This window comes from Trichosurus vulpecula, chromosome 5, assembly GCF_011100635.1.
Source record: "Trichosurus vulpecula isolate mTriVul1 chromosome 5, mTriVul1.pri, whole genome shotgun sequence".
In the NCBI taxonomy this organism is placed as follows: Eukaryota; Metazoa; Chordata; class Mammalia; order Diprotodontia; family Phalangeridae; genus Trichosurus; species Trichosurus vulpecula.
The window spans coordinates 110,030,528-110,055,626 of NC_050577.1; the positions used below are offsets into that span (position 1 = coordinate 110,030,528).

The 25,099-nt window shown below is 37.0% G+C and overlaps 1 protein-coding gene across 1 annotated transcript in view; it reads left to right on the top strand.

Annotated features, from left to right (window-relative positions):
* Positions 1-25,099, top strand: part of DGKI (diacylglycerol kinase iota) — a 569,495-nt gene that overhangs the window by 426,637 nt on the left and 117,759 nt on the right. The window contains 2 exon segments of the mRNA XM_036761364.1: positions 7,472-7,576; positions 10,617-10,661. Of these exon segments, the coding sequence (XP_036617259.1) occupies positions 7,472-7,576; positions 10,617-10,661 (150 nt within the window).

The window sequence follows — 25,099 nt, forward strand, 5'->3', positions numbered from 1 at the left end:
ATCATTTTCTTTAGGGTTGCTCCTCTCCTTTGAGATTTGCATATGTTTCAGCCTCACTTTTTGGAAATCTGTTTTTCAAAATAAATTAATTTATGCTGAACCACACCTTATGTCTTCTTTGTTTATTACCCACCCCACCCCCCCAAAGTGGCAACCTTATTAGAGGCCCATCCTGCAATTTTTTAAATTATGAATTGTAAATACTTGAAACTGAGATCACAATCACTGCAGTTTCCTGAGTTTCTGAGAGGCTTTCTCTCTAAGACTTCACACCTTCCTTAATGATTTCTTTGCAAGTTATTTTGTTTAGGATTTGAAGAAATAAATGTCACTGTTTAGCTGTAAATTGATTTTAGCAGGACTTACACAGCAATAGTCAATTGAAGGTAATTAAACTAAAGTAATACATCATACTCTTAGCCTTTTTCTTCCACAGTGATACGTTGTTGAATACGTGACACCTTCAAGGGCTTCAGCATCCTGGGGGTAACAAAATACTGCCAGAAGTTTTCTGCTTTATATAAATTCAATTACTTCTTTCACATGGACTTTGTCAAATATTGATATTCCCAGGGATCTAATATTCCCAGCATCTAATGTTGAGAAAAATTAGTTTTAGAATTATGAACAGCATAGACTATTTCTTTAGACCTGGAAGGGACCAGAAAGGTCATCTTGTCCACCCACCTCATTTTACAGATGAAGAATTCTAGGACCAGAATGGTTTAGGGATTTAATGAAGGTTACATAGATCCTTAAATGGAAACTAGATCTTCTGTTTCCCATGATTGTACTGTCAAGATTGGTTGGTCCCCTTCTCTCTTTTTTATTGGGGCAGGGATAGTGCTTAATGCTACAGAACACAAAAGGAATTGAGATGAATGAAAAGCCCAAAAGACAGAGTTTCAGGGTAATTAATAATCAATTTATTAATTAGGCTAGCAAATAATCAATAAATTAATGGTCAGAGGTTTGTCTTGGTGACCAAAGACAAAACCATGGAGCTTCAGCTCCTTCTGGTGAGAATGTGACTTGATCATCCAACTCAGCTGCCTCCAGCAATCTGGACAAAGTAATCTATCTCTACCCAGATGACTCTGCCTGTTTTTTTCCTTCATAAACTAGGTTACCCTGCACCACAAAGGAGGGAGTACAGTGACATGGGCTTATTTCCTAAGGGCAAGAATTCACCTAGATTAGATTCTGTTTATACTCTAAACAGAAATAAGGTCTTCTAGTTGGGTGGGGTCCCACTCAAGATCCCCAGCAAGTACCCAAAGGATATGGGCAATCTCATGTATCAGCAATGTCCTTCAGAGACTGACAGACTGATCTACAGGGACTGTCCCTGAATGAGGCAATAGAAAAAAAAATTCAATACTAATTTAATAATTGGTTATTAAACATAATAGCAAAATATAATCACTTCTCTCAAAATCTTTAGTAATAAATTTACATAGTTATTGAAGGCGGGGCAAGTTACGGTCACATGTCAATCTCCATATAATAATGAAGAAAAGCATTCACGGGTCAGTTGCTTCATCCAGTAATAAAAATGGCACTGGGACATAATAGCAAGAACACTGGCTCTGAGTAAGAAGAACTTTATTCTAGTGAATAATTGTCATCTGTGTGACCTTGGGCAAATGACTTTGCTTTCCTTCAGCCTCACTATCTTTATCTGTAAAATGAGGGGGTTCGACTAGATGAACTTTGATGTCACACAATCTGAGAATTGAAAAGGGATCTCAATAGCCATCTATTCCAACCCAAACACAAGAGGAATCCTAACTCTACTATATCTCATGAGTGATCATCCAACCTCTCATTTAAGATCTCCAAGGAGGCAGAAGGCATGCCTTCTTGAGATAGTCCACTCCATTTTTGAACAGCTCCCATTTTTAGGAAGGTTTTCCTGCAATCAAATCTAAATTTGCTTCTTTGCGACTTCTACCCATTACTCCTGGTTTTGTCAATGTCCTAAAAAATATTTGTCTTATTATGCATTTTGAATCCTTTACCTCAGGAATCCTGATTAGTCATGACACTAATAAGAGTTCATCACAAGGGTATTCCATCACATTTATACACCATAACTTGTTTATCCATTCCCCAAGTTTATGGGCATCCCTTCAGATTCTCATTCTTTGCCATCTCAAAGAGAGCTATAAATATTTTTGTATATCCTTAGTATTTGTTTTGCTGAGGACTAATCTCTCCTTTAAACTATAGTCCCTCCAATTTCCTCTTCCACTTCTCCCTTTTCCCTTCAATTTAACTATGGAGTAAAATCTATTTCTGCACCCAATTCTGTGTGTATTCTTCCTTATTTTGACTAATGGAGATGAGAGTGAGGTTGAAGTGTCAGCTGTATCCCTCCCACCCTCTTTCCGTGTTTGTTTAGATGTCTACTTGTATATATCCTCATTAAGTGATACAATTGTCCCTTGCATTCTTCTCCCCACACCCCTTCTCATTCCCAATGTGTTCCTCTTCTGCTCTCTTTCTATTCACCCCTTAAAATCATCAGGACAGAACAAGAACCATTCCCAGGTCTTGTCTAATTGGACAAGAACCTATGAACCCTGTTGATGGTCCCTGATGATCAGAGAAGACCCATGTATCATCTCTCATATTTTAATGTAAACAGTTTATCTTTGATTAGTGTTTGATCATTGTTCATTAATGTTTGCCTTTTCAGGTTTCTCTTCACTTCTGTGTTTTTATATCAAAGTTTCTCTACAGCTTTTGTCTTTTAACCAGGAATGCTTAGAAGTAATAATTTCATTAAATCTCTATTTCCCCCTGTAGCATTATGCTCAGCTTTGATGAGTATTGTGATTTGTTGAGTAAGTTATTCTTGGATGTAAACTCACATCCTTTGCCTTCTTGGATATCCTTTTCCAAGCTTTCCACCCCTTTGTAGTGATGGCTGCTAAATCATATGTGATCCTCCTCAGTACTTGAATTCTTTCTTTCTGGCTACTCGTAGTAATTTTTGCTCTTTGACCTGGAATTTGGTTATGATTTTCCTGGGAGTTTTCATTTGGGGATTTCATTCAGGTCTGGTGGTCACCTGTTCAGTGGTTTTCTTTTGTATTGTGGTTCCAAGAGATCTAGGAAGTTTTATTTTAAGATTTCTTGAAATATGGTGTCTGGGCTGAAATTCAAATAGTTCAGTGAAACTTAAAATTTCTTCTCAGTCTTCTCAGTCAGTTGTTTTTTTCCTGTGAGTAGGGAGTGACATGATTGGACTTGCATTTGAGAAACATCACTTTAGTGGCTGAATGCAGGGTGGATTGGCTTTGGGATGTTAAGGCAGGCAGACCCACCAGCAGGCTATTGCAATAATCCAGGTGTGAGGTGATGAGGGCCTGCACCAGGGTGGTGGCAATGTTAGAAGAAAGAGGGGGATATACATGAGAGATGTTGCAAATATGAAACCAACATACCTTGGTAACAGATTTGCTATGAGGGTGAGAGATGGCGAGGAATTCAGGATGACTCCTAGATTTTGAGCTTGAGGTACTAGAAGAATGGTAATGGTAATAGAGAAGGTAACAGTAGGATTGGGGAGTAGTCTAGAGGGAAATATGTTTTGGACATATTGAGCTTAAGATGTCTATTAGACATCCAGTTTGAGATGCCTGAAAGACAGTTGGGGGTGTGAGGTTAGATGTCAGCAGAGAGGCTAAGGAAGGATAGGTAGATTTGAGAATCATAGAAACATAAGGATAGTAATTAAATTCATGGGGGCTGATGAGATCACCAAGTAAAGTAGGATATAAAGAAAAGAGGGCACAGGACAGAAGCCTGTGGGCTACCTATGATTAGAGAGCATGATCTAGAAGAAGATCTGGCAAAGGAGACAGGAGTTGTTAGATAAGATAGTACGAAACTATGTTAGATAATAGGATAGTAGTAGAGAGCAGCGTTCTGAAAACCTAGAGAGAAAAGAGTATCAAGGAGGAGAAAGAGTGATCAACAGTGTCAAAGGCTGCAGAGAGGTCAAGGAAAATGAGGATTGAGAAAAGGTCATTTAACGTGGCAACTAAGAGATTAATTACTTTACATAGAGCAGTTTCAATGGAATGATAAGGTCAGAAGCCAGATTGTAAGGAGTTGAAGCATTTTAGTCCTTGGGATTCTACCGTCTTTCCTCTAAATCCTTTTAAATGTGCTTTCCCAGAATCTAGGGTTTGTGTTAGACACTTTCCAGATAGCCTCTCCTGTAAACTCTAGTATGGAATGTTTACTTCCTTCCAAAGTCCCAATCATTTCTTCTCCGACACCCAGATCCTCCCTGTTAGTGAGAATCAGAATAAAATTTCCCCTTGTAGATTCCTCTTTTTGAACAATGAAATTATCACTAATACAAGTGAAAAAATGTGCTTTTGGCAGTGAGAGCTCCAGCAGATGTTTGGATAGTTGAAGTCCTCCATTATTTCTCTCATACCTCTGTCCCAGACTTGTAATCTGTTTTACATACTCCTCATCTCTTTTCTCTTTCTATCCAGTGATAAAATCATTGTTTCTTTTTCCTTCAACCTTTATCCAGATATTCTCTGTTATTCTTCTACTCCCTGGTTCCATGATTTTCTCATACCTTCCTCATAAACAATATGAATTATCTCCCACCTCTTTTTCTACATTGTTCTTTCTGTCTTTCTTTCAAATAAGGTATACCCATCTAGAACTATAATCGAATTGTAGATTTTATCCCATCAGATCTCAGTGATACCTGTGAAATCTAACTTGACTCTTTTGTATTAAAACCTCTAGTTAATCTTGTTTGTGCCAACCCTTTGGGTGTTTATGAATAGATACTTGATACCATGTGTTCTACTGTGTAGTCCTTTTTTAGATTTTGTCTCCTGAATATTTTGGGGTATTTCAGCTACTATACTTCTTCTTTTGTTTGGCTATTCTCTAGCATATATTATATAAAAAAACATAAATAGTCTCCTGGCATTTTAGTTTTAAACCTGTGGATTAGATTCGAAAGATGCTTGGCAAATTCTGTAAATAAGGAGATAGTAAAAGAAAATCTACTGTCCTTGAGGAATTCAAGACATCTAGCCCAGTTGAACTCCATCCCTGAGAGAACTATTAGACCTTGTTATGTCAAGTCAAGTAAATAAGCGTCTATTAATTGCCTACTACGTGCCAGGCACTGAGCTAGCTTATATATGCTTCAACTTTGGCCAAGACTCTGTCAAGCTTCTATGATAAGATATGATCCAGAATCCAAATTCCATTCTCAGATACCATCTTAGCCAGCTGTTCACTTCCCAAATTAATTTTATTCTTTGTAATTAATTACCTTCAATGTGCAGCACTGAGGAAGATCCAGTTTGTATCCCAATGGTCTTTGGTTTCTTGGCTGACTTCATAGTCATGGGCAATGTGAGATATTGAAATGAAATGATGATAAAACCTAAAAAAATTTAAAACTTTTTCTATCAGCGTCATTTGCACATATATGAATTGGTAGAGGTGAATAGTTGTAATCCCTTTTGATAAGTTTTGATAAATTTTCGATTGTGTCTTAGATACACAATCCAGGAAGATAAGAGACCTCTCAGTTGTTATTGAGTAGACAAATAGCTTTAACAGGAAATCACCAACTATTAAACTCCTATTTTCTCCCTTTGTCCCTTAGTGGTGATCTCTCAATTGATAGCTTCCATCCCTCTACTATATCTTTCTTCAGAGAAAAAGCAGCTTCTTTCTCAACAGCATCCAACTCTACTCTTCAGAAACAGCTCTAGTTGTGCAGCATTCTGCATCTTTTGACAAAGGTCAAATCTTCTCTCCTCAACCTTAGAATTCTTTCTTTTCCATTTAAGCCTCTTCAGGAACCCTCTATTCTTCCTAACAACTTAGAATGTGGAAAGCTGTCTGATTAGCTTTTACTTGGAACAAAAATAACATTCCCTTGGGTATGGCACAAAAACAAACACTGAACATTCAGTGCAAGCTACTGCATATATATACTTATATATCTCTGTCAAATGGTGGCCTTCTTTAGTGTGGGGTGGGGATGGAGGGAGACAGGAACTTAAAATTAACAAAAAAAAATAAAAAAAAGAAATAAAAGCAGATCTAAATAAAAAACAAGGAAATAGCAAACCAGACCAGTATCGTTGCCAAGAAAACCTCAAATTGGGGTCACAAAGAGTCAGCCTCATTTGAAAAAGACCAAAGAACAACAACAAATTATTATGATATACGTATTAAATTGAATATGGTGGTAACACACTTAATCTATTTGCCTCTCTTTCTGTCTTTTTAAAAATTTTTATACTTTCAGTGTGGTAAGCAGGGAAAAAAGTACACAGTTTTGGATTGATATCTATTAGACAAATGTGATGAGCAAATCACATTGGCCATTGGGTTAGCTCCATAGCTGTCTCTTAATTTTAGTGGTGATGAAAGAGGTTTCAGAACAGAATTTACACTGTGTGTTTTTAGGATACGTGGTAGTTAAAACAGGGAGAATAGAAGAATGGAAAGATTCAAACTTCTGAGAAGTTAAGAATATCTTATAAAATCATAGGCTCCCCTGAGAGTAGGATCTCTGAGGTCATCTAGTCCAACCTGTGCCAGAAGAATGAATCATGACTCCTCATATCATATATCATGCACAAAGTGACAAAACGAGAAAATGTTTATGAAAACGATGTGACCATGTTTCATTTAATCCAAATTTTTAAAAAAAATGATTTTCGGTGAAATGAGTTAAACTAGCTTTTGGCTTTATGAAACTGCTCCTCTTTACAGTGTGCGCGTGCGCACACACACCACACACACACACACACGATTTGGTTGATTTATCAGTTTTAAATAGCTAGTTTTGGTGAAGTCATATGCAAACTATCAAGCAAGTCAATTGGGTAGGGAAGGTCCTAAAAAAAGGGTCTTTTTCACATTATACACTAGCAGATTGTGAAATGCTTAAAACTGAAGGACCTTAGAGAAGTAACAACTTTATTGTATGTCTATTAAACATTCATTAGAAAGGAAATAATCACTGAGGGGAAAGGATTTTTGTTGCCGTTGTTTGTGTATATTATTCTCTAAGACTCCTGGTTAATACTTGGAGAAAGCTTACTCAGAAAGGTGAGTCTATCCAGGCCCCCTGGTGGCAGGACTGGGAAATGCAAGGATAATGGTGTGAGGAGTATGCTTGTCTCTCAAATCAGATCTCTAGAAGTGATGGCAGACATCATCTACATGCACAAAGATATTTGAAAATACAAACTGTGCTATACAAGGCAGCACTGGTTATGCAAGGAAATATATGCTATAGCAAATCATGTGAAGATCAAATAGATGAGGAGGGTGGAGGAATTAAAATTTTAATTTTTAAAAAATTAGTATTTTTAAAAAGGAATTAAATATTTTGAAATATTTGGAACAATAGAAGCACATTGATGTCTATATGGAAATGTCAAATAAGTTATTTTAGCTCTTTCTTTTCTCCCAACTCTCAGCTATCCCTCTGGGTATTCTAGTTGTAAGAGGAGACTGTGATTTGGAAACTTGCCGCATGTACATTGACCGCCTACAGGAGGTGAGTTGATGTGGACAATTGTTCATCCATAATGACCATTTGATAAGCCTATGGGGTCTGTAAACAATTCCTGACTATGTGAATTCAGTTAAGGAAAGACTAGCAGGGGGAAAACTGGTCTATGGCACCGCCTCAAAATGTGTAGCATAATTGTTAACAAAATTTCCCTTAGTTTTAGTGCTTTACTGCTAAGATGAAATAGGATTTTAAAGTAGAAGAGAGGAAATTTAAAAAAAACATTTAGTGAATACTCATTAAATACAAAAGCCCCATATTTGGTATCACCAGGTGATTAAAAAGTTGAGTAAGACCTTCATTGTCCTTGTCCTCAACAAGCTGACAATCTTGCGGATAAAACAGATATACTAATAGCTATAATGAATTCAGTTTTGGACACTCATTTTTAGAAGTCCGTGTCTATGACTCAACAATGGCAGCTTACTTAGGGAGAACTATACAGAAGAAGGATGATTGTCATGCATAATACTTGATGTCAGAGGGGAATGAAAAATAATAAGTAAATCTATGAATACTCTTTTGAAAAAAACATATTGGCAAGATTAAATGTTTAAGGATTCCTGCCTTTATTAGGGCTATTACATATGGGTGTATATTAGTATTTCACTGACTCTGGACAAATATATACCTTTTCTAGTCCATAATCTTAACTATTCAAGGGGGATGATAATATTTAACCATCTACCCTGGGTTGTGAGGAAAACACATTTTTTTTCCTTTTTACATTTGTTCACACTTGAAACAGAAAGCATCAGGCCCCTCAAAAAGAGGGGAGCATTTTTGTAAATATTAAAGTGTGATATAGATGTAAAGAATACTTTTTGTTAAGGAACTGAACAACATTGAAGGATTCAAAGGTTCCTTCCTCTCTGACCATCTGTGAATCTGTTAACCAGCCTAAGAGTCTTGTTTTTTTTTAATACTTTAAAGTCTGAACAGAAGACAGCCCTTATTTAAACAAATTTCAGTTCTGTTTCAGAGCAGAAGTCTATGTTGAAAGACAAATCGATGCCTAGATTTTTTTTTTAGTTTGGGACTGCTTTAAAGACACAGAAGACTTTCTAATTAAATTTGCAGATATTGCAAACTTGTAAGGAAGAGCCAATTTGAAAGGTGACAGAATAACAAATTTAAATGATACTAATAGTTAATAATGCTAAATCAAAACCAACAAGATGAAATATAACAGGAGTGAGTGTTAAGTCCTAAATTTAGGATTTTTTAAAAATATTACGGTTAGGTTTTAGAATTGCCTAAATATAGTATTGAGGAGATCTAACTTGGTAGCAGAAAATGTAAGTGTATTGGCTGCTAACGAGCTCAGTATGCATTAATAAAAATATAGTGCTCCAAGCATTGGAAGTAATATTATACTTTAAGTTGGTCAGACTGCATCTGGAACCTTATCTTGATCTCTGATTTGGGAGCATCCAGGGGTAGGAAATGAGCATGGAGAGGTGTCAGGAGACTGTTGTATGACAGATAGTTAAAATAATTGAGGATGATTATAGCAGAGATAACAAATCTTGAGGGAGACATGATAATTGTCAAATACTTGAAGCAGATTGATTCTAAGTTGATCCAAAGGGCAAACTGGAATGAATAGGAGGAAGTTAAAGAGAGAGACATTCTGGCTTTGTGTAGGGAAACACTGTGTAACAGTAAGTGCTGTCCAACAATGGGAACAGCTGCCTCATGAAACAGTGGGCTCTCAGTCATAAAATCTCAGTTCAATCCTGTGATAATCTGTCAAAAGAGATTCTTGCAGTGGGTGGGAGATTGAATGAGATGACCTCTAAGGTTTCTTCCAACTTCAAGATTCTATGAGTTTTCCTCATCTCTGATATCAGCCAGAGTCTGGACATTAGATATAACTCAGATGCTTTTCTCCAAGGACAAAAAATAGGCTAGAGAAGAAGAAGCAAAAATAGGAGTTGAATATGATCTTATTATAAGCATCCTAATTAAAAGAAGAAAACTTCCATAACCTCCGAGTTGCCTACCGGTGCTGCAAAAGCTCATAAATCATCAGAATTTGAGGATATGACTATCTGAACATCTCTACTGGATGTACCATTGTAACAAGAATGCAGTTTTCTGGTGTAGTAAGTAGAGAGGTTTGGGGGAGTGGGGGTGGAGTTAGGTGGTAGTCTAAGATAGGAAGCAACCCTAACAAAAATGGTACTAAACAGTACAGGTAAGAATTCTAAGGGGGAAAAAGAGAACTATTCCAAATAAAGAATACCGATTTTTGAAGAAAGTCAATTTCATTGGTCACAGGAAGCAAACTTAAAAAAATAAGTCCTGTAGGAAGGAGGTATGAGGCTGTAAGAACAAAAGTCTGAAGAATTGCTGACATTTGTGAATAGATACACTATACTAATTATCCTCAGAGTTACAGAATGTGACAAAGATAACTATTTCAGTTCTAAAAAAATTTTTTTTAAAAGTGGGTCAAGTTTTCAGCAGCTCAGTAAATCCTCATTCATTATCACTCCATGGATTTGGAATTTGTGATCCTTTAGACATGGAATGTTAGAAGCTAACTTTTTTTGCTATCTATGAAAAAACAATTTGCTTCCTAAGGAAATTATTTATTTTAAGCATAAGGATAGGAAAGACATTTTAACCTTCTAAGAATTCATTATTTTAAGGTATCATTAACATAGTAGCAATGAATGTGTTAATTACATGATCCTTATCTGTTAATTAAAGCTGGTTGGGGAGGATCTGTAGCCATTAGTTTGAGTTATATGTGCATTTGAAACTAATTAAATGCAGTCTTTTAAAACATATTCTTTGATTTAGATTTTTGAGTAGGTCAAGTTAAACTTTCCCTACTGAATTGAGAATTAGTAGTTTTTGCTATGCTTGGTAATGATTCTTTTGTTTGTTTTTGTTTAGTTTAAATTATTGTATTTGGTTTAGTAGTTTTTAGGTTGGAGTAGTTAATACCTTCTTATGGTTAACTTTGTTGAAATACTTTTAAAGCCATGAATATTTCTTTCATTTTCCCCACTAGGATCTGCAGTCAGTTCCTTCTAGTTCCCAGAGAGTTCATTACCAGGTAATTTATAATGAATTCTTCTTTCTTGCTTTCAGGCCAACATAAGTTCATCTTTTTATTAATGTCATTTTAAAAAGTCATATCTTGTGCTGGGATAATTGTAATTATTCACTTATAGAGCACTTTAAAGTTTTAGAAAGGAATTTCCTTACAAGCCTGTGGGGGAGGCCGTGTAAGTACAATCACTTTTCCCACTTTATAGATTTGAAAACTGAGGCTCAGAGAAATACAGTGATTTGCTGACGGTCACACAGCTAGAAATGTCAGAGATGGACTATATATCTTCTGGCTAAAAACAAAATCACTCTTCTTTCCACTTGATTATCCTTTAAGAAAAACTTCTACTTATTCTTATTCTTTGAAAAGTCTTGATTTTATTGGAATAGTCATTAGTGTAGGAAACCTTAGGTAATTGATTTTCTCCCCAGCACATTTCGAGTGTGCACAGTTTCTTCACATTGCAGAGTATCAGCTCATCCTTCTTAGGTCAGGCTTTGAGCTCTGTTGATTATAATGTGAAATTAATAAGACCTGTGACATATGTTTGATCCTTGGTTCCCTAGCTTCCATTTGCTTCCATGATCCCAGCCAAACGTTCTCCAAATGTATCTCATTAGTCAAAAAATGAACCAGTGAATAGAACATGAATGACTCAGTATAATGAATCCCCACACCTGGAGAAATAACTGCACATAAAACCCTTCTGAGAGGATGTCATCTTTGCATATGAAAAACATGTAGAAATATAATTCTATAGTGAGTTATTTTTTATAGGAGAATACAGGTGTGCCTATTTGAGGAAACCCATATGAACATAACTCAGAGTGGCTACTGGCATTTTAGAACAATTTTTCACTTTATAATAATAACTCACATTTGTATCATAGCTCTAGAGCCAGAGGGACCTCAAAGACAATCTAATTCAATCTTTTCATTTTATAGAAAGGAAACTGGGCTTCAGAAAGATCTGAGACAGGATTTGAACCCTGTTCCCCTGATCCTAGAACCAATGTTCTTTTGACTGTACCCCACTGCAAATATCTTCCCTAACAGCAACCTTGTGAGATGGGTAATGAAATATTATGACCTCCCTCCTCTATTACAGATGAGATCATTAAGTTTGAGGTTAAGTGATTTGACCAAGATCAAACAGCTAATAAGAATCAAAGCTGAAATTAGCATCCATTTCTTGCTGATTCCTAGTAGATACCTTGCAAATGGATTCATTACAGAATTCCTTTTAAAAGTGAAACTCCTTTAAAATATGTTTAGGTTACAAAAACTTGATTCATAAATAGCTTTCCAAGATGAGAGCTATCATATAAAGTATGACATGTCTGTATGTAGAAGGACCTAGGGATGCTAGAGTCACCAGGGAGATAGAAGAATAAGAACGGAGTAGTACTTCACTTTCCACTGTCACTTAGGAACATCAAAATGTTGAATTATAGAGATGGAAGGACATTGGCAGTCTTGCAACTTTATTCATCAGATAAGCAAACTGAAGTTAAGTGACTTCCCTATCTAGTTAAATCCAACAAATATTTTGATAAATTCATAATATGTGGAAAGTTAGTTGTGGAGCTGAGATTAGCATTTACCATCCCCTAACTCCCCCTCTTTCTACTATACCATATTTTCTTTTTGACCTTAGTAACTGATTGGGAAATTCTCCTATAGTTGTTTTGAACATGAGAACACTCAGGCAACACATAGAAAAATTATTTCCCAATAGCCAATGTCTCAGTGAATTAATGTTTTGAGGATACATGATGCATTGGTATTAGAACAAATCAGGGTCAGACCAAGTCATTTGTTCTTTTCTGTTGGTATTGAAAATATATTTTCTCCCTCATTTTGCAAAACTAGATAGAGTTATTTTCTCAGAATATTATACTTTGAATTATAGTGTTTGACTAAGCGTAGTCTTTCTGATTTAGTTATCAATTCATCTGAAAAATTATTCAACAGATTTTGTCTAGGTAACTATTTTAGTGGAGATGTCAGAGGAAGGGAAATTGATGATAGTCTGGAAGACTGAAGTTGTTAATGCTGTGTACTATATCAGACATGAAGGGGGAGGAAGAGAATAAGCATTTATATAGCACCTATATAGCAACTACTATGTGCCGGATACTGTACTAAGCAAATATTATCTCATTTGATATTCACAATAACTGATGATATAAGGAAATTGAATTGTTGTTGTTTTTTGGTCAGGGGCAAAGATGTGGTGGCAGTGGGAGAGGTAGAAATTGAGGATAAAGGAAGGTTATAGTTAGAATAGAGGAAGATTTGCAGTGGGGGAAGTGGAGAAAGTGAATTCTGTATCACCCACCTCAGGCATTACTTCACAATTTTAATGGATCTGCTGTCTCATGTGTTTGAACACTCCAAACACCAATGGAATTCCCAATCCATTCACATTCTTTTCATCCTAAAGGATTGTTGTCTTATCTGATTTTTTTCTCTATAATTCCTTTCTAGAGATATGGTTCATTATTCTTCTTTTCTTTTGGGGCATAATAAAATGAATAAATAGTACACTGGTCATCGTGCATGTAGGAATTGCCCTAATACATTTTCTGAAATAGATCTGTGCAACCTGTGGCCCAGGTAGAGGTACTGAAGGATACATGAGACAGTTACTGTGGTCCTCTCTTCGACACATTCCGTCATCAGGGCCTCTTTTCTTTTTATCTCCTATTCTCCTCTTCTTTCTTTTTCTCTATTTCTCTTTCGTTTCTCCTCTTTCTTTTTCTCCCTTTTGGTCCTCCTTTTTCTCCTATCTTCCGGGACCCACCGGGGATCCTCAGGGCTAAAGACATTACTGAAATGTATTCTACATCCAATAGCCACACCAAATGGAAGTGCTTAGGAAAATGAGAAACGTCATTAAGCTCTGTGAAGGATGTAGAAGGAGAAGGCATTACCTCCTCTGGCCTAACATCCCCCTTTCCCTCCCCAGTACGTGACCACTTCCTTTGGGGAAACCCCTTTGCCAGTTGAGATAGGTAGCTCTAAACCTCTTCTAGATTCTAATTATATCTGCAGAGCCCAGTGGTCATTTCAATAGCTGTACAAGCACCAGAATTTGCAGTCTTGCACTCACCAGGTACACACTGACCATGTGATATGCCATTTTGATGGAAGACTGCCTTTGTGTTTGGTCTTCTGTGACTGTACAGGCAGGAATTTTCAGCAAGCTATAAATACCCACCAAATTCCTGCATAACCCCCCAGTGCCTTGTTAGTTTAATGTGAGGTGTCATTCTGTTAGCTTTAATACTTTGTTGGCATTCTACCATGAATTATGAAAGGGGAGAAACAGAAGCAATAAATAGCTTAAGTGCATAGAACCTGCTGTAGAACTCACTAATAAGGTGTCTTGGGCGCTTGTAGACCTGTTTAAATGCTGTGTTTTCCTCTCGAGTTTGATCTGGACTTAGAAAGAGTCAACCAATATCCCCAGCTACAAATTAGTGGGCTGCCTAGGATTTCTAAAAGCTTTAAATGTCTTATTGGAGTTTCTTTATTCCTTCACTCTGCTAGTTCCTTATACATGTTAATTTCATCTAATATCATTTCATTTACAAAACAAATGTGTCAGTAAAGCCATTTTTAAAAACTGCTCTCACATCCCCTATCCTTCCTTGCCCTGACTTGTACCCTCCCCCAAAAAAACCATATAACCTCTGCAAAAATGGAAGACTACTCATAGTACCCAGTGCTGACAATTGAGGGTCTAAAGTCTGGTACTTTTAAAAGTATCCTAATTAATGATGAAAGCAGTGAATCAGGTAAAAGAAAACCTGGTTTTAATTATCCTCTCTGTGTCTCAGTTTTGTTCTCTGCTAAATACTATTCACAGTTTATCCCAGCTGCCTTACTGCTCTATTGTCCAGGCAAATGAGGGATATGACATGTTTTGAATACATCTAAAGAAAGACTCCACACAGTAAAAGCTCTAGTGAAAAAACATTGCAGTCCTCAAAGAGAAATCCTGTTTCCCCAGTTTGGGGGTAGGTGTGTGGGAGAAGACACTCCTCAAAAAGCCGTGTTCTGTGATTCATACAGCATGGGAGAAGAGATGCAAGTGAGATAGATACAGTAACATGGGCTTACTAGCTGTTTCAGAATGCTTGCTGAAAATTCATACTAAGACCATCCCTTTAAATAATGTAAGCAACTGAAGAATGACCAGGCCAACTGTGACAGAGGCTCATCCAGAGGAAGTTAACTTTAAGTTAATTCTTGGAAGTCAATCAGTTAAATATTAATTAAGCAACTACTGCATACCAGGCACTGTGCTAAATGGTGGGGATATGAAGAAAGGTGAAAGATGATATCAACTATTGAAGAGCTCACAGTCTAATGAGGAAGTCAACATGCAACCACTTATGCACACAGAAGCTATAAATTAGAAAGGGACTTGACATCAGCATAGGATTTAGACCAAGTTAGAAAGGAGCATCTTAAATTTAGGCAATTTAAGAGCCAGAGGATCTGAACCCAAATCCAATATTAACTAACTTAAGTGTGTGACATTGGCCAGTCAGTCAACAAGACTTCATTAAACACTTAATATTGTTAGACATTGGCCTAAGTACTGGTGATAAAAAGAAGGGCCTAAAACAGTCCCTTCTCTAAAGAAGCTCACAGAGGAAGATAGTCTGCAAATAGCTACTATATACGAACAGTTTGTAGATATGTACCCTATCCTGGCTAAGTAGTAGATAATCTCAGAGGGAAGGCCCTAAGGTAGACCAGCAAAGACTTCTTGTAGAAGGTGGGATTTTATCTTAGACTGATAGGAATCTAGGGAAAAGCTAGGAGGTGGAGATGAGGAGGGGAGGGGGAAAGTTCTAGGGAAAGTGGGGATGACCAGTGAAAATTCCGGAGCTACAAAATGGAGGAAGAGTCTTGTTTCAGGACTAGCAAGGAGGCCAGTGTCATTGGGTGACAGAATATTCAGAATTAAATAAGATGTGAGAAGACTGGAAAGATAGATACTGGAAGAGGTCAGGTCATGATGGTCTCAAAATCTAGGCAGCTAAGAACTTTGTAGAGGGCCTTTCTTTTTGGTGGCAGGGGGCTTTCAAGAGCAGTCAGGATGAAGACTTAAAGCACGGTATGACCAAGTCCAGGATCTTTCGGTATGCCCAAGGCAATTATTAAAGTGGAAGGAAGTTCTATTCCTATTATTTGTGATTGCCTCCCTTGTGGAAAAAGCTGCCTAAGCAATAGAGATAAGCTATTCCTTATAATGCTCCAAGTTATATTATTTCAAGACCTTCTCCTTATCTGTCCAATACTTATTCTAAGGACCACCATGCCACTCCAAACTTCCTCCTCCTCCATGCCATAATGTATATTTCTCAGTGGTGAGAACTATTTCAATGTGGTCTTTGTACCTCCAACATCTAGCATAGGGCTCTGTGTGTGTCTATCTGTATTTAACCAGGACTATGATTTCAGTGTTATAGGGGAGCTCCAGTTAAGTGAACTCCCTCTACCAAAGCTGATCAGCACCCACTGTGAAACTAATAATTCTAGAGAGTCGTTTGGACACTGAGAATTCAAGTGACTTGCTCAGAGTCCCAAGGGGCAGATAGGTGGTGCAGTGGATAGAGTGCCAAACCTGGGGTCAAGAAGACTCATTTCCCTGAGTTCAAACGTGACCTCATACACTTAATAGCTGTGTGTCCCTGGGCAAGTAACTTAACCCTGTTTGCCTCAGTTTCCTCATCTATAAAATGAACTAGAGAAGGAAATGGTAAACCACTCCAGTATCTTTGCCAAGAAAATCCCAAATGAGGTCATAAAGAATTGGACATGACTAAAAAAATGACTAAAAACCAACAGCCAGAGTCATACAGCCATCATGTGTCACAGGCAGGACTTGAATTCTGGTCTTCCTGACTCCCAAGGTCATCTTTGTATTCGTTACACCCAGCTATCCATCACCTGCCTGTATTAGCAAGGCAATAAACACAACATCAATGATGATTGTGAAATATTGGCTGGGTTGACTTAAATTGAATCCCTAAACTTTCTTACATCACCTTCCCCTCTTCATACAAATTATTCATTGTGAACTTGTTTGTTTTCTCCCTCCCCTCTTCCTATGTATCCCCAGTGTTTAATATGATGTCTGGCACATAGTAGGTGCTTAAATGCTACTGGACTGACTGACTTGTCTGAAGTAGCTGTCCTATATTTTTATCCCCAATATCTCCCTCTTTCTTGGGATGGAGGAAAAAGGATGAAGCTAAAGGATTTTCTAAATTTGATAATAGTTGTGTTGTATCCACTCTGACATGAAGATTTTTAAAGGCGATATATAGACCCACATATACAGACCTGTCCCCTACAAGACATCCTTATGCAACTAAGTGTAGGGTCTGGTGAGTGGAAGAGAAAACTGTTGAGCAAATAAAAAAAAAAGATTTAATGGGACAGGATTCAGAAGTCGGTGAGATAGATGGGTGAGATTGGTGGCTGGATAAGAAAGATAGTGGTCAAGAAAGTGAAGTCAGCTGTTGGTTATTAAGGAAACCAGGGATCTAAACAGAAAAGGCAGGGAGCTTCTTCATCCCTATTTAATTTTCTCTAAGCTTGGTGAAATCAGAGATGTGGGACCATTCCCAACAAACGTATAGCTCAATGCTAAGTGGATATTGCTTAATTGTATAAACTACTGAAGTGCATAATGGAGTTGCTCTGCCCTCATTAAATTGCTCTGCATCCTTTATGGTTAATTGAATGCAGATTAAGTGCTCCATTTGGTTATTTGCATGCCAAATAGTAGTGTTAATGCTTTCCTAATCGATAAAGGAATAATTCAAGCAAGTTGACTTTTAAGCATCTATGTGAGACACATGAGAAAAATAAGGCTTTGTTTAAGCAAGGTGGCAATTTTTTTTGTTTGATTTTATAGCTTCTGAGAAACAGATTCACCATAAAAATAAATCCTTTCACAGTGAAGAAAATATAAATGTCAGGACTTTGGGATGGCACATTTTTCTCAGCTATTTAAAAAATATTGAATTTTTAAAAGCCTAGTAGTTTAAAATTAGGAATACACATACTATACTTCAAAAGAAATATTGTTAGCATTATTATTCCTGCTAATCATAATAGTTACATTAATAATAATTTTTTTGAAAAGAGTTTTATCCATGTTATCACATTTGATTTTACTGATTCTTGCAACAATCCCATGACATGGGTAGTGCAAATGTTATCACCATTTTGGTGATGAGAAAGCTGAGCTGAAGAAAGGGAGGAAGCAAAGAAAGAAGGACTAATTAAGTGCCTACTATGTGCCAGGTACTGTGCTAAGCACTTTGCAGATCTTATCTCATTTATTCTCACAACAACCATGGAAGGTAGATATTATTATGCCCATTTTATATTTGAGGAAACTGAGGCAGATAGAGGTTAAGTGACTTGCCCAGGGTCACATATCTAGTAAGTTTCCAAGGTGAGATTTGAACTGAGGTCTTCCTGATTTCAGCCTCAGTGCTTTATTCAAGCACTCTATCCCTCTGCCACCTAGTTGTAAGGTTAAATGATTTGCTTTTAACCACACAACCAGTAAGTGCCATATATGGGAATCCAACCCAGATCCCTTGACTTGAGATCAGAAACATTCCGACATTGATTTAGGTAACTTTATTATACCATTGATGTGACTGTTCATACCACTTATGACACAACTGGCAAGCTATCAATTTGATCGAGTCCAGGTCAGCATTTGAACATTCTTCTGGACAGGGTTATGTCTGTGTTTCATTTTGATTTTCCACATGCACATTTAAATTCTTTCAAAAATGCATATTTCATTTCACTTTGGATTTGGCTTAAAATACTCAAATCAAAAATGGGTCACTGACAATGAGGTTTTTAAAAATGCGCCTCATTCCCAAGGCACAGATATTTCTGCCCATTTTTATCTTGCTTCAGGCCTTTGGATTGCTTTGGAGATAAAGGTATTATGATCACTTACTGAATCTGATTAACTAGAAGCTCACAGCGATTTTCAGTGATCCTTACCTTAAATGATACCTGAAATCTCTGTTGTAGTTTGCCTAGAGCCCTATTATCAAATGCCATCATTTTTCGCAAAGAATCTCAAAGTTTTAGGAGACCTCAGAGACCATCTAGTTCAGTCCATCCTGAACAGGAATGCCCTTCACAATATCCCCAACAAATGGTCATCCAGCTTCTACCTGAACACCTCCAGTGAAGGCAAAATGCCTCAAGCAATCAATTCTCCTTTTGAACTGAGCCTGAGTCTCCATTTCTGCTACTTCACTTATTACTCCTAGTTCTTCACTCAAGAATGACATAGAAGAAATTTATGATCTGTATCCTTATATATTTATTTCCTTCTTCTGCCCAGGTGGTCTGTAGTATACACCCATCAAAAATTACTTTTGTTTTTCTTTCTATTGATAAATCACCCAATATTTTCCATTATTTCCTCTAGTTTGAGTTTCCTGAAATGATTTTTTCTTCTGACTGTACATACAATGCTACACAACTATACTTCTATTGCCTTCATTATAAATTAAAGGAAATTAAATTTAAATTAAAGGAAACCCTTCCAGAGTAATTTTCCAATCATGAGTACTATTCAACCAAATTTCATTAATACCAATAAATTAAAATTTGATCTTCTGCCTTATTACTCTGTACATTAGTGTAGCTTAAGCTGTGGATTTATTTCTTTTCTTTATTTTGGTCCATATTCTTGGATATTGGATCTGGCAAATTACTGAGTTTTAAAAACATTCTTTTTCTTATTTTCCATCTGATAATCCATATGATTGGTTTTGTATAATTTATAGATAGTATATGTATATATGTACAAACATATGTATGTATGTATGTAGTTTTCTTCCTTGCTCATTGTTCTGATTCTAAAGCCTTCGTAAACAAATTTATAACAGTCCAACCACATATATTTTCTAAATTTTCTTTTTCTATTCTGGATTTGAAAATATCAACAAATATGAATATGTCCATATACAAAGAAGATGAGAAAAAGATAATCATTTATGAAATGATTAGTGAGTATTATGCATTGACTTTTTATTATGTCAAGAAGATATAGATATATATGTATATACCATATACATACATATATGTGTGTGTGTGTATATATATATATATATATATATATATATATATATATATATATATATATATAATTTTTTTTTTACCAAGAGACTGTAGAATCATAATGGATTGTAGATTTTGAGCTGGAAGGGAACTTGAAGGCCATCTAGTTCAACCTATTTATTTTATTGAGGAAACTGAGACCAAGTGAAAGTAAATGACTTGTCCACATCAAACAGGTAGTAAGTAGCATAGATGGGATTTTCTCTTCTGTACCACCTACCTATCTTCAGTCAATAGTGGTGAAAAAATCCCAACAGTGGCCAGGATTTCATAAATCCTTGCAATGCTTTCTAGATTCTTTTGGCACCCTAATTTGTCCTGGATCATCATGAGTGGGTAATGTTTTTTAGTTTTGGTATGTTTCTGTCACTATCTCTGTTCCTATATATCTCCCAGGAAGATAGCAGACCTTTCCATTGTTCATGACAGGCTAACAGATAACTTCTCTCCTGGGGATCTTGTGGTTCCATATTATTATTCCTTGGAGTTGTTTACTTTTCAGGAGGTTCAGCTTTACCAAATAGGAGTTACATGTCTATTAAAGCAATCTACCTTCAAATATTTAGAGGTCCTTCATCTTCATTTCTTCTGGATTATAATCTTTTCTTCTCTCCACTCCCCTGACACAAGTTAAGATTCATCCCTGCTTTTTCAAATTATTTTGAATGACCTTACATTTGATGAGAGGCAATGTGGTATTGTGGATAAAGAGCCAGCCCTAAATCCAGGAGGACCTGGGTTCAAGTCTCACCTCTGACACATATTGGCTGTGTGACCCTGGACAAGTCATTTAACCTTTTAGTGCTCTAAACAACTTTCTGGGAATATGAGTCAGAGAGATATGGCCCTGCTTTGTTGCAGAGCATCTCCCTCCCTCACCCTGGACCAGTGAATTAAGTCCAGTCCCTATCTCTCCATTTGTCACTGCAGTCAGGTATGCCCACTTCCCTGCTTTCTCCTGCAGGCTTTAGTCTGCCAGAGTCCTGGGACTGGTTCCTGCCCCAGCAGAATGTGCACAAGAAGCTTCCTCCCTGGGATAGAAGACTGCTTCAGATCGAAGGTCTCCTTGGTGCCAGTGCCCCCCCTTGCTCTGTTGTCTTGATTGCTTTTGTCCTGCTCTTTTGGAGCCTGTGGTTCTTTTTGGTTTCTGGCTGCTTGCTCAGTCTTTTGAATGTCTGCTTTGGCCTCTGGTCCCTGGGTACTCCTGGTTCTTACATCTGCCTGATTTCTGCCTTATTGTCTTGCCCCACCCCTCAAATTGTGTGTGCTTTCAGAGATGACTCAATGTAGAATCAATTAATCAACCTGTATTTACTAAGCATCTACTATGTGCCAGGCGCTGAGGGTACAAATATAGTGAAACACTTTCTACTGTCTAGGAGCTAGCAGTTCATCAAACATTTATGAAGCCCCTATCATGTTCAAGACCCTAGGCAGAATGGCGTAGACCCTAGAGCAGATATTCTTACCCTGAGTTCTGTGTGGGGATCATGATAGTGCCTACCTGCAAGGGTTGTTATGAGGATCAAATGAGATCATATTTGTAAAGCACTTTGCAAACCTTAAACCGCTATTTAAATTGGAGCTGATCATTATTATTAAACATATTTTGGTAGCCACTTTCAATGTAATTTGGTTTCCTTTGTAGTCCTACATATTTTGTGTCATACATTTAAAGACATTATACTGAAAAGAGATCCATAGGCTTTACTGGGCTGTCAAGGGGATCCATGATCCAAGAAATGGTAAGAACCCTTTCCCCTAGAGCAATTGGTTAAACATATGGCCATCTGGGGCCCACACTCAAGTGTGGTAGACAACAGATTAAAATGTAATTGAAAAATATTTATCAAATTAAATTAAATATAATGGGGAAAATAGCATTAATATGTGCTTTCTAAGTTAATATGTTGCCTACAGAGATCCTCACATTTTCCATTTGAGTTTGACACCATTACTCTAGAGAATACAGAATACTGCACTGAGAAGTCAGTGTTGTCCAAATCTAGCCCAAATCCCCCAAATCCAGCACATCCTCAGGCTTCTCAGTTCAGTCTTTTCACCCTGTCCCTGGTATTCATGATTGCCATCCAGAGATTTAGAACTAGCCACTCTCATCGCACAGCTCCCTTCATTTAAACATCAATAAATCCCCATTTATCACCCTCTCCTTCATAGATGTGACATGTTTTGGAATATCTGTCAGATTTTATTAAAGATTTTATACTCCATTCAAATACAGTTGTTCTTGACAGGGTAAATCCAGGTGTAGTTTTTGCTCTATCAGTTACAGCTGCTTTGTAACTGGTAAAATATCTCCCTTTGTACAGCATCCCCCAGCTCACTAATTTGTGATTGTTTGTAAATATAATATTCATCCAACATTTACTCCTTGTAAGCACATTAAAGAACAAGTAAGCAATGATATATAACTTTTCAATATTTTATCATAATTGGCTTCCATGTTAATAAGGGTTGGATAAATGCTGTCATGTAATGTCCTTTCAAGCTTATCAAAATTTTATTTTTGATTTTTTTAACCAGAACATCCTTTTTCCTAGTATATCATACTTAGACCTAGCCTAGATTCAACCTCCCAATCAATATCTGGAGTGTCCTGGATTCCCAGGCCTCAGCCCATTCCTCTGAGCTGGGGTTTGTGGTGGTTTGTCCATGCTACCCTTTCCCATCATAGGAGCTTAGAGTAGGAAGGGGCCTCAAAGGCTCTCTAGTCTTAAGCAGACCTAAGACTTTGCTGATGCAGTTTCTTCCTCTTTGAAACCTCTAATGGTGAGAAACCACAGCTTCCTAAGATAGCCTATTCTGCTTTTGAATAGCCCTATTAGAAAGTTTTTCCTTATATCAAGCTTAGACATCTGCCTCGCATCATCCCTTGTTCTTTCCCCTGGAAGCAACCTAAAAAACCAAAATACCTTTTAAATATGAAAGCTCCCTCTCCCCCACCCAATGCTTGAATAGTCCTTGATAAAATATCTAAATATTCCTTATCCCCTGCTCCTCAACCTCCAGTTTTAGAGCACTGAGGGCCTTGAAGTTTGCAGTGGGATTTCTTGGCCTTTGAGGTTGATTATTTGCCTGAAATTCATTTTTTTGTTTCCAGAAGAGAAATGTTCATGTCTCATTCAAAGATATACGCATCAAAAAATGCAGAAGTAATGCATTAGTACAGGGCTTCTTAATTCAGGGTCCTCGAACATGATTTTTTAAAAATAATTTTTGATAATTGTATTTCAATGTGATTGATTTTCTTTGTAAAGCTTATATATTTTATCTTATAAGTTAAAAACATTCTAAGATGAGGTCCCACAGGGTTCACCATCCCATCTGAGAAGTCATTGACACAAAAGGGGTTAAGATACCCAGGATTGATAGGAATAAGTTCCAATCAAGGTGCAAAAAATATCAACTCATGAACTGTTTTGAAAGGGGGAAGGATGTTATTAGGTAATTCTAACACTGGGTACCTGAAGATGGGGGAAGTCAGGGCAGTGAGTGAGAAAAAGGGGCAGAGAGAAGAGGAACAATGGAGAGGAACTTAGTGGACCTCACGGTTTTTGGCCAGTTCTTTTTATCTTCACCAGTACTAAGGCAAAAAAAGAAATTCCTGCTCTGTGGAGCATATACCAACACACCTTTTTAAAGGAAGTTTTCCCCAGAGCTATATTATGCATTGGCAAAAAGTATAAATTTTCCCTACTTAAAATGTATACATTACATATGTGTTCTATATGTATATAAAACATACATGTACACACATATAAGGTAAAGAACTAGAAAATTGGTCTGAATTTCCGTCAAATTGAAGATAGAAGAAACAGAACCGCAAAGCCTCCCTGACCTCTGGAAGAAGCTGTATTTCTTCTTCTTCTTCTTCCTTGTCCTACTTTTCCAGAACATTCTTCTTTCAAATACTCCAGAAAAAAAAATAATCCAAGAAGCCAACCCTTTAGTATGCAAGTAAAACTGTTGAATTGAAAGTACGTAATGTACATGGTTTGGAGAAGCACTTTTTCCTATAGGGCTAGGATCTGTGTGGGGCTTAATTATGAACTGTATCTCAAAAAGGTGAGTTGGGTTTCTAAGGATTAAGTGAGCATGTAAATCAAGGTGCACAGAGAACCTGGGATGACCTGCAGAAAGTTGCTACCTGAGATGGTCAATTTCATTGAAATCCCAAGGCCCATTTTTGTCTTATTCCGTACCAGCTCAGAACATAAGTGTTAGGCTAATTGCGGAAGATGAGCTTTGCAAAGTTTGCAAAGGTTATAGATTAAGAGGTAGAAGGAACCTTAAAGGTACAATACCTTCATTTTGCAGATGAGGAAGTTGAGACCCAGAGAAGGTAAGTGACATGCCCAAGGTCACACAGCTATTAAATATTTGATATGAAAATCCAACCCAGATCTCATTGACTCCAAATCCAGGTCTGTATTCACTATTTTATGCTTCCAAATCAACAATATTTACTGAACATGTATGGTCTGCGTGATTTTGAGTAAGACCTTTAACCTCTTAAGACCTAGTTTCCTCATCTAGAAAGTTAAATGATTGGGCTAAAAGAGTTCTACAGCCAATTCTAGTTCTAAAACTGTCACTTTATTATGCTACCATATGTCTACTAGTGTTTTAGACTGAAAGGGATATAAGAATTCACATTAATATAGCATTTTAAGGTTTGCAAAGCATGTTTCTCACAATAATCCTTAAAGGTGAGTGTACAGGTATTAGGATGTCCATTTTACAGATAAGAAAAGTGAGGTGTAGAAAGGTGAAGTGACTTGCCATCATCACCCAGCTAGTAAATACCAGAACTTGGTTTCAAATTTATGTCTCCTAACTACAAATGAGATAATATTTGTAAAGTGCTTAGCACAGTGCCTGGCGTATAGTAGGTGGTGTTCCCATCCCTGCCCCCTTGCAAGCCTGTTGTTCTTTTGACAATATCAACTCTCCATTACAATATGGAATGATTCATACTCTCCAGGTGGCAAGACAAGACCAACATGACAGAAATAGATACCAATACAAGATAGTATATTGCAAAGTATTTAATTGAACAAAATAGGAATATTGAAAAAAATGATACTGGTTCACTTACCCTTAATTTGTGTGGTAAGGAATACAGAGAGAAGTCACGAGGAACTGAGAAGGTAAGAAAGAAGGCACCAGACAGGGAGAGGCCAGATCAGTGAAGACAGTTCCCAGCTGGTCTTCTAAGTGGGAAGAAG